The sequence below is a fragment of the Giraffa tippelskirchi genome, chromosome 1 (assembly GCF_054371585.1).
Source record: "Giraffa tippelskirchi isolate mGirTip1 chromosome 1, T2T-mGirTip1v1.2.pri, whole genome shotgun sequence".
NCBI classification, from domain to species: Eukaryota; Metazoa; Chordata; class Mammalia; order Artiodactyla; family Giraffidae; genus Giraffa; species Giraffa tippelskirchi.
Genome location: NC_137275.1, coordinates 218,534,001 through 218,548,036, shown reverse-complemented (window position 1 = coordinate 218,548,036; position 14,036 = coordinate 218,534,001). Strand labels below are relative to the sequence as shown.

Sequence of the window (14,036 nt, the reverse complement as noted above, 5' to 3'; positions counted from 1 at the left end):
CTGCAGATATTCAACAGATTCAATTAGCAATAGATACTAACAAGCTTTTGCTTCCCTTTGTTTACTCATAGGAGAGAACTCCTTCAAGACGATCAGGAACAACTGATTTGGATTTTGCTCTCTGCTTCTGAGTCCCTGATTCTACCTAAGAGTGAGATACTCTAGGACCACAGGCACCCTGAGACATTCAGCCAAACTCACCTCCACCATGGGGGTCATGACTCGGCTACTGGCAGGCCTCTTCTTAGCTCTGCTCGCCCTTCCGGCCGAAGGTGGTGTCCTCAAGAAAGTCATCCGGCACAAGCGACAGAGCGGGGTGAATGTCACGCTGCCAGAGGAAAACCAGCCGGTGGTGTTTAATCACGTCTACAATATCAAGCTGCCCATGGGGTCCCAGTGTTCGGTGGATCTGGAATCTGCCAGCGGGGAGAAAGACTTGGCCCCATCCTCAGAGCCCAGGGAAAGCTTCCAGGAGCACACGGTGGACGGGGAAAACCAGATCGTCTTCACTCACCGCATCAACATCCCGCGCCGGGCCTGCGGCTGTGCAGCTGCTCCTGACGTCAAGGAGCTTCTGAGCAGACTGGAGGAGCTGGAGAACCTGGTGTCTTCCCTGCGGGAGCAGTGCACCTCAGGAGCAGGCTGCTGCCTCCAGTCGGCCGAAGGTAGGAGCTGGTGACAGGCCCAGCCCCTCCTTGTGTGGATGGGAGGAACGGTGAGCCGGGCAGGATCCCTCAGTTGTTTCTAGAGTGGATTCCCTGGGGAAACAGCCTCAGAAGGTGTTCCTTCAAAAGAGATTTTATGGACAAATGACTGTGGAGAATGTAACCACATCTAGTAGGCTCTTGGAGAGTCATGGTGACAAACGTTTCAGAAGAATTTTCAGGCCTCTGAGAAATCCTGCTTTGAAAAACCCTATCTTACTTTTAAGTACCAGTTTCTAAAACTAGGGCTTCCCTAGTGGCTCAGCTGGTAAAGAATCCGCCTGCAATGCCAGAGACCTCGGTTTGATCCCTGGGTTGGGAAGATCCCCTGGAGAAGGGAAAGGCTACCTACTCCAGTATTTTGGCCTGGAGAATTCCATGGACTGTATAGTCCATGGGGTCACAAAGAGTCAGACACGACTGAGTGACTTGCACTTCACTTCTAAAACTTATTGACAATGACATCTGCTCATTCCATGCCCTGAAACCCTAAGAATGTATTTTTAAATCCTTCACTCAAAGATCATTCTCTGAAAGGTAGTAATGTACCCCCATCACCCTGATGTATAAATAAGGAAACTAAGGCCAAGAAGGAAGCTGGGATTCCCCAAGGTCCTGACATAAGTGGCCAAGTTAGGACTTAAATGACAGTATTCCATACTCTAGTGTTCTCACAAAGTTACAACACTGCCTACAGTGATGTAAAATTTGGGAGAAATAGGAAAAAACACTCCAGTTTAAAGGCACCAATGATGATGATCACATGTGAACTGAGTCCTTTATGCACTGGGTTGGCTTGTAGCCTACAGAAAACCCGAATGAACTTTTTGGCCAATCCAATACCAGGCACTATAATTCACTGTCTCGTTTAATCCTCCCAACAACCCTTGGAGATAAGGTTTAATACCCCCATCCTATAGATCTAAGAAATGAGACTCAAAAAAGTTAAGCAACTGGCACAAGAAGACACAAAGAGTGATAAGAAACAGGAGCTTTGGAGGTGCCTGTGTTTCTCCAGAACTCTGCCTGTGTCTAGGTGCATCTTTTTTTTAAGGAATTTTGCCACTTTGGAATTTGGTCTTCATTTCCATTCCCTAAAGTTGATAGAAACACAGGGGTTTCAACAAGGCTAAATCAGAAGTGGAAATCTCTAGTTCTGCCACTCATAAAAAAAAAAAAAATACTAGAAAGTATTTTGACAGATTATTCCAAGAGCAGCTCCAATCAAGAGCAACCCCAATCATCATAAATTGAGGCTACTGTGACTGCATGGACACCAGGCCCTTCTGCAGTGGCCGGGGCAACTTCAGCATGGAAGGCTGTGGCTGCACGTGGGAACCCAGCGGGAAAGGCTAATCATCATAATCATAAACCCTAATCATCATAAGTTGAGAGTACTGTAGGACATCCCTTAGGTTTCCAAGTCAAAAAAAACAAAAAAGTTCATGTACAAATTAGTTCATCTTCCACTTCTTTCAACCCCTAGTAAAATGCAGAGGGAATTTACAGAATAGGACTAATAGAACCCAAAAGAACGGGTTAAAAAACTTGTTAATGCAGTGCTATCCATTAGAACTATGATCTCAGCCACTTACGTAATTAATCATAACTTTTCCAGTAGTCATACTAATTAAATGAAAAAGGAACAGGTAAAATGATTTGAATCATTCATCCAATATACGTAAATAATATTTCAGCTTGGAAACTATACAAAAATTATTAATGGATATTTTACATGCTTTTCTTGTATGCTTGCTGTCTTTGAAATCTAGAGTGTATGTAGTTCACATTTAGAGCACATCAGAATTCAGGCTAGGCACAGTTTAATGGTTTAGAGGCCACATGTGTCTAACAGCTACCATAACTAGATGACATAGTTTTAGATTCTCACTTTTCAAGCCAACTTTTTTCTTAAAATTGACTTCCTTCCTGCTGTCAAGAAGGAGATACAATGTATTAATGCAACTGTATTTAGATGCAGATAAAATGCAGCAAGTTTTGTTTGTTTCTTTCCCTTGATTCCATGGAGGCCACACCAGCCACTGCTGCAACTTAAGCCAAGACATTCTAGAAAAAGATGGATGCACATGAGCTTTGTGAGGGCTGAGTCGAATGGAAAGCTGTCCTAACAGAATTAGAAAGCCACTCCTTAGCTGCCTCATTTCAGTTACTGAAAATTTAGAAACCTTTGGTCACATAAACACATACCAACTTAAGTCAACCAAAACCCTCTGCAAGAGGAAATCAGAATCAGCACAACAGTGGGCCCTTAATGTCTTCATTTAACCTAATAGACCCCAGGTAAGTGGGCCATGGGTCCCATCTGACCGATGAAGAATCTGAGCTCCAGAGTGTCTAAATCATTTTGCAAATGCAGCACAGTTATGGAGTCAAGGCATCAAAACTAAGTTCAGTTCAACAATTATTTCTTGGTGAAACACTTATTCTCTTACATGGCTAACCTTGGCTAACTATGGGAGAAGTAAAAACACAGCCCAGCAAGATGCACTCCACAGGCAGTGGTTCATAACCCTTTGGGTCACAGGAATACCTGAAAATTTGATGAAAACGAGGCTTTGCCCCAGGAATGGAAACACACACACACACATACACACTCAATTTCAGAGTGTATAGCTTAAGAATGCCTACCTAGTGTCATTGGTTGTGAAAGCGTTAGTCACTCAGTCATGTCCAACTCTTCGCAACCCTATGGACTGTAGCCTACCAGGCTGCTCTGTCCATGGACTTCTCTAGGCCAGAATACTGGAATGGCTTGCCATTCCCTTTCTCCAGGGGATCTTCCTGACCCAGGGATTGAACCCAGGTCTCCTGCATTGCAGGCAGATCCTTTACCATCTGAGCCACCAGGGAAGCTCAAAATAGAAGACCAGCCCAATGTGGGGCTCCAACCTATGACCCTGAGATTAAGAGTCTCATGCTCTAACAGACTGAGCTAGCCAGGCAACCTCACCTGATTTCACACAATAAGCAATTGATTTTCAAGCCAGACCGGGCCTGAGATGCCACCTTGCTCTAACTGAATTTGAATCTGGGTTTTGTGGGTAGAAACTAAGAAAGCGAGCTGCCCCTGCTCAGAGACTCTGTTCTCTTCCCTGCAGGCCGTGTGGACACCAGGCCCTTCTGCAGCGGCCGGGGCAACTTCAGCACGGAAGGCTGCGGTTGCGTGTGCGAACCCGGCTGGAAAGGCCCCAACTGTTCTGAGCCCGAGTGCCCAGGCAACTGTCACCTGCGCGGCCAGTGCCTGGCTGGCCAGTGCGTGTGTGACGAGGGCTTCACCGGCGAGGACTGCGGCCAGCTGGCCTGTCCCAGCGACTGCAACGACCAGGGCAAGTGCGTGGACGGGGCCTGTGTCTGCTTCGAAGGCTACTCCGGGCTGGACTGCAGCCAGGAGACCTGCCCGGTGCCCTGCAGCGAGGAGCACGGCCGCTGCGTGGACGGCCGCTGCGTGTGCCAGGAGGGCTTCGCGGGTGAGGACTGCAAGGAGCCCCTGTGTCTGCACAACTGCCACGGCCGCGGGCGCTGCGTGGAGAACGAGTGTGTGTGCGATGAGGGCTTCACGGGCGACGACTGCGGGGAACTCGTCTGCCCCAACGACTGCTTCGACCGTGGCCGCTGCCTCAACGGCACCTGCTCCTGCGACGAGGGCTTCACGGGTGAGGACTGCGGCCAGCTCGCCTGTCCCCACGCCTGCCACGGCCACGGCCGCTGTGACGAGGGCCAGTGCGTGTGTGACGAGGGCTTCACGGGCCCGGACTGCAGCGAGCGGCGCTGCCCCTCCGATTGCCACGAGCGCGGCCGCTGCGTTGCCGGGCGCTGCGAGTGCAACGACGGCTTCACGGGCGTGGACTGCGGAGAGCTGCAGTGTCCCCGGGACTGCAGCGGCCACGGGCGCTGCGTGAACGGGCAGTGCGTGTGCGACGAGGGCCACACCGGCGAGGACTGCGGGCAGCAGCGCTGCCCCGGCGACTGCCACGGCCGCGGGCGCTGCGTGGACGGGCGCTGTGAGTGCCAGCCCGGCTTCCAGGGAGACGACTGCAGTGAGATGAGCTGCCCGCACGACTGCCACCAGCATGGGCGCTGCGTGAACGGCATGTGTGTGTGCGACGACGCCTACACGGGCGAGGACTGCCGCGAGCTCCGCTGCCCCCGGGACTGCAGCCAGCGCGGCCGCTGCGTGGACGGGCGCTGCATCTGCGAGGACGGCTTCACCGGCCCCGACTGCGCGGACCTTGCCTGTCCCGGCGACTGCCACGGCCGCGGGCGCTGCGTGGACGGTCAGTGCGTGTGCCACGAGGGCTTCACCGGGCCCGACTGCGCGCAGCGCAAGTGTCCCGGCGACTGTCACGGCCAGGGTCGCTGCGTGGACGGCCAGTGCGTGTGCCACGAGGGCTTCACCGGGCCCGACTGCGCGCAGCGCTCCTGCCCCAACGACTGCAGCAACTGGGGGCAGTGCGTCTCTGGCCGCTGCATTTGCAATGAGGGCTACACCGGGGAAGACTGCTCCCAGGGTGAGTAACAGCCTCCAGCGAACTGGCATCAGGAGTTGGCATGTGCTGGAGATCTCTTGTTACACTAAGCACACACAGGCACACACACAAGCACACGCTCTTTGAAGGAGTCCTGGTCTCTCACCTGTTTCAGAACTACCTATTTGAGGGTCAGAGGCTCAGAGAGGTTCTGGAATTGTCCCAAGGACACACAGCTTATAGATCACACAGCTGGTACCTGAATCTGGGTAACTTGTCTATGCTGTTTCTCACCCAGTGCCCAAGATAAGGTAGATGAAATGATTACCTCCCTTTTGCTAAACATCGACCTTCTTTCCTACTCTACACTGACTTGTAAAACTGACATGACATCATAAACTAAATCCCTCTATTTGGATGGAGTGAAAATTCAGCTCAATTGAATGGACAGTGAGATTACATAAAACAAGCTGTTTTAAATGCATGCTCAGCTAAAGACCAATGTTGATCACCTATGAAGCAGGTTTGTCTCTTAAATCATCTTTTTGTTGCTGTCCTTGATCCCAAGGACTCTGAGTGTCTTAGAAGAGCATTATCCCAGCAGTTAGCACAGGGCATTTATTCAAGTCAAGAGACACACACAAAGACCAATAATGTTCATGTTTAATGAGGGTCTTTGTACTTCCCTTATCCACCATATATACTTGTAAAGGAGAATTTCAGCTTGATTAAAGCCATCAGCACATAAGAATAAACAGGGGGCTCTGTGTTTGACACGGCCAAGCCAGGGCAGCCTGGACGGAAGGAACACCAGTCTGGCGGGCAGGAGAAGTGAGTTCCAAATCTGATGAGTAAGCAAAGTAGAGCAAGTCCCACTCTCCTCTAAGAAAAGGAAAGAGTTGGACCAGATGAGCCTAAAACACCCTTTAAGGGCTAATGATGTATGACTTGAAGTTCAGAGCAGAGAGCCAAGCTCAGGCTGCGCTTTCTCCTGCAGATGCCCTGAATCTGCACTAAGGTCCAGGGAATAGAAAGAAGTTGAAGGCCACACTGCAGACCTGGAACTTGAGCCTCAAGGCAAGGGCTGGCCCCCAAAAGTTTTGAAGATGAGTCACAGTAGGCTGGACCTGTCTCTTCCCCTGCCAATCACAGGGGCCGCCCCCAAATCTTCTAAAATGCAGACTCATCAAGTACGCCCCTGCTGTGACCCAGAGAGAGTGTTACTGACACCGTCTGACCCAAGCTGTCCTTCTTTATTCCTGCCAGTGTCCCCTCCCAAAGACCTCATCGTGACAGAAGTGACGGAAGAGACCGTAAACCTGGCCTGGGACAATGAGATGCGGGTCACGGAGTACCTCGTCGTGTACACGCCCACTCACGAGGATGGCCTGGAAATGCAGTTCCGGGTCCCTGGAGACCAGACGTCCGCCACCATCCGGGAGCTGGAGCCTGGAGTGGAGTACTTTATCCGCGTGTTCGCCATCCTGGAGAACAAAAAGAGCATTCCTGTCAGCGCCAGGGTGGCCACATGTGAGTGCACAGAACCCTCTTGGCAGACTCAACCGCCGTCCGCCTGTCCAGTGCATAACCACCCCCCCTGCACATGTCACTGCCTCACCTTGGCCCCACAGGTCAATGGCTGACTTCATACAGTTACACCAGCTAAAACTCTGGAATCCAGTGATGCCCACTGAATTACAAAAAAAAAAAAAGTTGAAATAGAGTTGATTTACCGTGATAATTTCTGCCATATTGCAAAATTATACACACACATATATATATACATTTTCTTACAGCTTACTGAATATTTTTAAAGACACTTCTCACATGGTAACTCATATAACTCACAATAACCCTATGAGACAGGAGCTATTGTTAACCCATTTTACAGATGAGGAAACTGAGACTCCGAATGGTTAAGCCTCTTGTTCCAAACCAAACAGTTAATAAGTAGTCAAGATGGAATTTGAACCCTGGCAGTCTTAAGTACTCTGTTCTACTATTACTTTTCTGTGGAACTCACTGTACAAATATTTAAAATATACAAAAGTGGAAACATTAAGTTTCAAGTTATTCTTCCTTAAGAGTTCAACATCAGAAAAATTACCTCCACTCTTAAAAAGCAAGTTATGGTTAAAAATTGGTCCTTTTCTGCTTCGTAAGAATAACCTCGGCTGCTTTTTATTAAACTTGTGCTTCAGGCCAGGAACCATGGCCAGCAGCCACTGTGGAATCCATCATTTAGTCTCAAACGTTCCCCAGGGGCAGGCATATGTACCCTCCTTCTCTTAGGTGGAGAAACTAAGGTTCAGGGCATCTTGTTCAACTCAATCAAGCACACATAAGTTATAATGATCGAGCTTATGATCATTACATATGATCAGCCCATATGTCTGATTTTAAAGTCTATGCTCATATTAAGTTTAAGCATATGAAATTACAAATATTCAATCATATGACTGGCCCTTATATTAATTTTCATGAGGCCTCAAAGTCAACAGCATCCCAGAAGAACCCTTAAAAAGACTCCAGCTCTGACGATCACCCCGTGGGGTTTAGTGGAATCATGTCTATCCCTCCCCACCACACATGGACTCATTCTTACCTCCTCTCTGTGCTCTTCCTGACAGACCTGCCTACACCTGAAGGTCTAAAATTCAAGTCCATCAAGGAGACATCTGTGGAAGTGGAGTGGGATCCTCTGGAAATCGCTTTTGAAACGTGGGAGCTCATCTTCCGGAATACGGTAAGGAGCACAGAAGAGGAGCGGGCGTGTTTGTCCACGAGAACTGGAAAGATGCTCACGGGGCTCTGCAGACTTTTCTGTCAACTCCACTTCCTTGGCTTTGGGTGGGGGACAAGGCTCTAATTAAAAGGGCTTCCCAGGTGGCACAGGGGTAAAGAATCTTCCTGCGAATGCAGGAGACACAAGAGATATGCGTTGTATCCCTGGGTCCGGAAGGTTCCCTGGAGAAGGAAATGGCAACCCATTCCAGTGTTCTTGCCCGGGATATCCCATAGACAGAGGTGGACTACCATCCGTGGGGTTGCAAAGAGTTGGACATGTCTAAGCACACATGCACTCAAGGCTCTTATTAGCCCCCTGTGGGTTTGCATATATTTTACTTGATTTTAGGAAGTCAAAAAGCATGGCATTTAGGACTGAATGCCTAGACAAATAGATGGCAAGTCATCTCTAGGTTCTGATTACCTGTTACAGTCTTGCAAATCTCCACTCAGAGGCAATAATGTGTATATAATAACTGTACGTGTAGTAACTGATTCTATACAGCAGAAACTAACACAACGTTGTAAATCAACTATACTCCAATAATGTTTTTAAACAAAGAAAACGAAATGGTCTCTGTCTCAAATGCCTCCAGGCATATCTGAGATTGAGTATCCCTTTTCTCTGTGCCTAAAAGCACATATGAGACAGGAAAGTGGGTCCCTGAGCTCAAAGCCAGGCTCTGCCACTTACAACTATGTGACGACGGGACAATCACCTGACTTTTAGGATGCCAGTTTCTTCATCTACGAAAGGAAGGATTGATTTTGTGGCTCCAGAGCGCCTGTGGTTCTCACACCTCTCAGTTAATTATCTTGAGTGTCAAAGGGATGAGTCGAGAGGTCTATGGGAGGGAGAACCCATCTTGATGGATGTGTCTTTATCGTCTGTCCATCCTCAGCACCCACCATACCGATCAGATGCTTAGTAAGTGCCTAGTGAACAGACGAAAGAATGAAAGAGGAACGAACAAACACAGAATGAATGAATCACATAAACGAAGGATCTGGCATTGCCTTAGGTCTTACGAAGGTGCCTTTATCTTTCAGAATAAAGATGATGAGGGAGAGATTACCAAGAGCCTGCGGAGGCCGGAGACCACGTACCGGCAAACTGGCCTGGCTCCCGGGCAGGAGTACGAGATATCCTTGCACATCGTGAAAAACAATACCCGGGGCCCGGGCCTGAAGAGGGTGACAACCACCCGTGAGTATTACCTTTAATTCCGCTGTAAAGCCTGTTGTACTGCAGAGCACCTCTAGTCGATAGTATGCTCTCTTATAGAGCAGCAGTATCAATTCGCTTTTGCTACATAAAAGACAAGCTCCAGGCTTAGTAGCTTAAAACGATTGCACGTTTGTGATCGGGGCTGGACAATCTTCCTGTTCTCGACTGGACTCACTTAAAGCATCTGTGTGGGCTGGGGGACGGTTGACCTTGGATGGCTTCAGCCAGGATGGCGTCCTTCTGCCCCACGCAGTCCCCCAGTCTCCCACAGGCTAGCTGGGCCTGGCCTCACAGCAGCTGAGCAAGTTCACCCCCAGCACGGGCTCACTTCCATCAGCGCACATCTCAGGGCCAGTCCAGATGGAAACGGTGGGGAGACAGATCCATCTCTTTATGAGAGATGCTTCAGTGTGACATTTCAAAGGGTCACTGATACAGGAAAATACCTGAGATTCTAGCAAATGATCTACCACACCATCCGATTTAATATTAGTAACCAGTCTTAATGAAAGAGGTGGGGCAAATATTAATGCTGTTCTTTTTCAAGAGTAGAAACTGAGGCTTAGAGAAGGGGAATCAATTTAACTAACACCATGTGGTTAATCCTATCAGGGGAAGAATTTTAAGGCCAGGTTTAGTTTTATGACTTTAACCCCATTACCAATAACATTTGACTGGGCTCTGGGTTATGTAGTGTTAATTCCATGTCTTCAACAGGAACCTAAATAAAATGTTACTCAGTACTAAAGATGTCAGAACTTCTTGGGGGTCAATGTGGCACTGTTAGATCATTTGGTGGGCGGAATAAAAATCCTGAATTTGGAATTGTTCTACAGAGAAGCAAATTTTTATAAATAAATAAATAAAATTATTTTGTGCTGACATTTGGGAAAATCTCTTTAGCTTCTTCAAGATAGCATGTATGCCAACTGCTTAAGGAATTGACTCTTCTTGGCAGGGAGTGATTGGAAAATTTACATCTGTTGACTAATGACTAGAAAGAACATCTTGCATTTAAATATTTGCACATTTTGCTTAACTCAGATCCAACAATCCAATTCATAAGACTGTCTTTTTGTATAAGCAAGTGTTTTCCATCATCTTGACAGCATCCCACTGTGGTAGGTAGAAGACGGGTACCAACAAGAAAAAAAATCATTAGATCACCAGAAAGGCATAGAAAAGATCAAACACAGAGACGGTAAACTGAAAATACAAAAGGCATTTGTTTCATCTGCCCTTTTCTTTTTAATCTGAATTTGAGGACTGGTTGCTTTATTTTCTTCTTCTTGCAGGACAAACATCCCAACATCTGAAGTTTCATAATCACATAAATATTAACACTGAGAGGCAGATACTTACCTGTTTATTTTGCTGCTACCCGATCTTTTTCCAAATTTAAAGAAAGGATCTAAATGTATTCATTTTCAGCTCCTTCCCTCTCGGCTCTATATAGAGATTGTATAGCAACCATTTCTGATGTGTAAATGTTTTTGAGAGGCACCGACATTTAAGGAGAAGGAACATGGGTTTTGCATCCAAACAGTCCTGAGTTTGAATTTTAGCTTCACCACTCACCACCACTTTAGGCATATTCACTTCTTTAAGCCTCAGACTTACCATCTGGAAACTGGGTTCATAGTACCTTCTTATGGCGTAGTCATGAGAGTTGAGACTTAAAGTGATAGAGCACCGTGTTTGGCACACTGTAAGCACAAGGCCGTGTTAACCTCCTGGATTGGAGGGATCCCAGTCTAGGAGAAGACCAGTGTCCCCAACTGAATCTCTATTTTGTTAATGAAAGGGCTGTTAAGAAAGATAGTAGGTATGGTTTGGGTGTTTCCCAGCACCTCAAAGAACATAGAACATGAGCTTCACTGTTCAATTGCAACATCGTTTTCATTGTGCATTTTATAGTTTCATCATCTGTGAGCTGAGACTGATGTATCAACACCTAGGGTTCAAAAAATAGACTTTGCAGGTTTCTCACAATCAACTCTGAATTATTCCTCCTTCTCATTCCCTTTATAAAACCAAGTTCTTCTCATTCAATATTGTTTCCTCACGAATGCTGAAAACACAAACCTAACTATGTTTAAAAATGAAGAAAGAAAAAAAAAATGAAGAAAGAAACATTGACTGGATGCCTTAATATGTTAATTTTAGGCTTGGTAGGTTTTAATGCATTAAAATTTTTACATAATTAGAAAAAAGAATTAAAACATAGATGACAAAGCTTGATGCTATGCTGGGGATTCAGAAAGGTCAAAGACCCACTCTCTGAATGAATGAATGACTAGCTAGATGATATGATGCAGTTTGAATAAACTGTAGAAAAATCTGTTTTGGAATAGTTAGAAAAGTACAATATTCAGAAGCTCTTCTTTTTTGTTTTGATAAGAACACTTAACCTGAGCTCTATCCTCTTAAACCTGATGGTAGGAAAAATTGAGGGCAAGAGTAGAAGGGGATGACAGAGGATGAGATAGCTGGATAGCATCACCGACTCAATGGAAGCATGCTTTCAAGTGTGTGATACAGTACTGTCGACTAGAGGCACGATGCTGTGCAACACGTCTCTAGAACTCAGTCATCTTACAAACTGAAACTTCTTACCCATAGAGGAGGGAGTGTGTGTTTATCTGTTTGCAACTGGGTCAGAGAAGTGTTCGTGTTAGAAAGTGACATATAAGAGGGATTTTGAAGGATGAAGAGGAGACTTTTAGGGAGAGGAGCAATCTCAGGAAGAGGAAACAGGGGAGCCGAAAGTGCAGAGGCAGCGATGCACTCTTGGAGGAGAGGAATGCTGTCAGAGCAGGAAGCGCAAGGCAGGTGGGGCAGGAGGAGACCGAGATGAGGACGCAGAGACGGACAAGGCTTGAGATAGCCATGACCTTCTTGCTTGAGTTATTTCCATCAGAGTTCACTTCCTATACATTATCAAGACAGTCATCACCTCGGTTTTCTCTCCATTATTCTGATGGAGAAGTCACCAGTTAGGGAGTTTTGTCTCACTGGAAAACCAGAGAGACTGAGTCAAAGTTTTTCAAGTGAAACAGCCCCTCTGTGTTTCTTAAACTTATGATAACGATGATAGTCATAATAATAATAATAATCATCATGACTATTTATCATATAACTACTATGTAGCAGGCTCTGTGCTAGATGCTTTGCATGCTTTATTTCCATTCACATTTGAAAAACCAAACAAACAAACAAAAATCTACAAGGTAGCAGTCATCCTCCCTACTTACAGCTTATCAGATAGGAAACTGAGAGTCCAAAAGACAAAATAAGTCAACTGGCCAGTATACACCTAAATGTACACTCATGTACTTGGAAGGCTGCAAGCTCCCTCTCTGTTCAGCCCTTGGCACTGGCCCCGGCCTCTAAAACTCCTGTGCCCTCTGCCTGTCACAGGCTTGGATGCCCCCAGCCAGATTGAAGTGAAAGATGTCACAGACACCACCGCTCTGATCACTTGGTCCAAGCCCCTGGCCGAGATCGATAGCATTGAGCTCACATACGGGATCAAAGACGTGCCAGGAGATCGCACCAGCATCGATCTCACCCACGAGGAGAACCAGTACTCCATTGGGAACCTGAAGCCGGACACTGAGTACGAGGTGGCCCTCATCTCCCACAGGGCCGACATGTCCAGCAACCCCGCCAAAGAGACCTTCACAACAGGTAATGCGCCCCACTCCCGGCTGCTAACAGCCCCAGAAAAGGAAGGATCGCCAGACTCCTCCCCCATTCCATGTCAGTGTGCCTCCCAGGCTCCTTTTATGATAGAAAAAAATGGAAAGAGGATTTTTATTTTAGAATACTGTAGCGATTAATTGATTTTTCAAAGGAAAAAAAAAATTATCCCCAATAACCTTCTACGGATAAAGAAAACTTGCCTACATAGAAGATACTGGTCTGAGATTCTCAGACATTTGGTTAAAATAAAATTCGAATAAATATTGTTAATAGTAAAATGTAGTATACGGAAAACATGAATGACAAAGATGCCTTCTAACCTCTTAGACTAGGGCACTGTTTTCAAGGTACCACAGTGTTAATCATTCATTCACTAAATATTTTTTCAGAGCTCGGTAAGCTCTATGTAAATCATTAAAGAGCCAGTGATGAAGACAGCAAACCTGTTCTTCCAGTCACAGAGCCAATTTGCAAGTTTTTGTATAGTTTTTATTAAGTATAAAATCAGTAGCAAACATGAACGATTGAGGTATCACGGCGATTTAATAATGAAGAAAGTGTCCAATGTGTAGTATTTGTCCAGATGCGTGCTTTAGCTATTGAGCCAGACGGGTGAGGGGGTCATTTCTCTCCAATGGCAGACACCTTTCACGTCTCACCATGAACTATCAGGGACTCCCAGTCTCCTGTGCCCGGTGCTTTCAGTACCAATGCCCTTTCCTCTCCCAAACAGGCCTGGATGCTCCCAGGAATCTCCGCCGCGTCTCCCAGACAGACAGCAGCATCACCCTGGAGTGGAGGAACGTCAAGGCGGCCGCCGACAGTTACAGAATCAAGTACGCACCCATCTCTGGAGGTGACCATGCAGAGGTGGAAGTCCCCAGGAGCCAGCAAACTACAACCAGAACCACGCTCACAGGTGGGCTCCACCTCCCCGACCCAACCAACCCTGGGGGCGTCTCCCCACCTTGCAACCCTCCGGAGAGAGAAAAGTAGCCAGTTCCCCATTGTCCCTCCCCACTGGGCATCAGTGAGTCAGGCCGTAGAACAGTCCAGCCGTTGAGAAATCGCAGCCTTCAGGGCCTAGCTCAGGGGCCCTTTTACGGTCCTCTGAAAGTTTGTCCG

At 47.0% G+C, this 14,036-nt stretch overlaps 1 protein-coding gene across 23 annotated transcripts in view; it reads left to right on the top strand.

Moving 5' to 3' along the window:
* Positions 1-208: 208 nt before the first annotated feature.
* TNC (tenascin C) overlaps positions 209-14,036 on the top strand; it is a 72,545-nt gene continuing 58,717 nt past the window's right edge. For all 23 annotated transcript variants that reach the window (XM_081575183.1, XM_081575151.1, XM_081575162.1 and 20 more), the window contains exons 1-7: positions 209-665; positions 3,824-5,233; positions 6,458-6,721; positions 7,822-7,937; positions 9,029-9,185; positions 12,627-12,896; positions 13,645-13,830. In XM_081575183.1, the coding sequence (XP_081431309.1) occupies positions 209-665; positions 3,824-5,233; positions 6,458-6,721; positions 7,822-7,937; positions 9,029-9,185; positions 12,627-12,896; positions 13,645-13,830 (2,860 nt within the window). The remainder of the gene's footprint in view (positions 666-3,823; positions 5,234-6,457; positions 6,722-7,821; positions 7,938-9,028; positions 9,186-12,626; positions 12,897-13,644; positions 13,831-14,036) is intronic.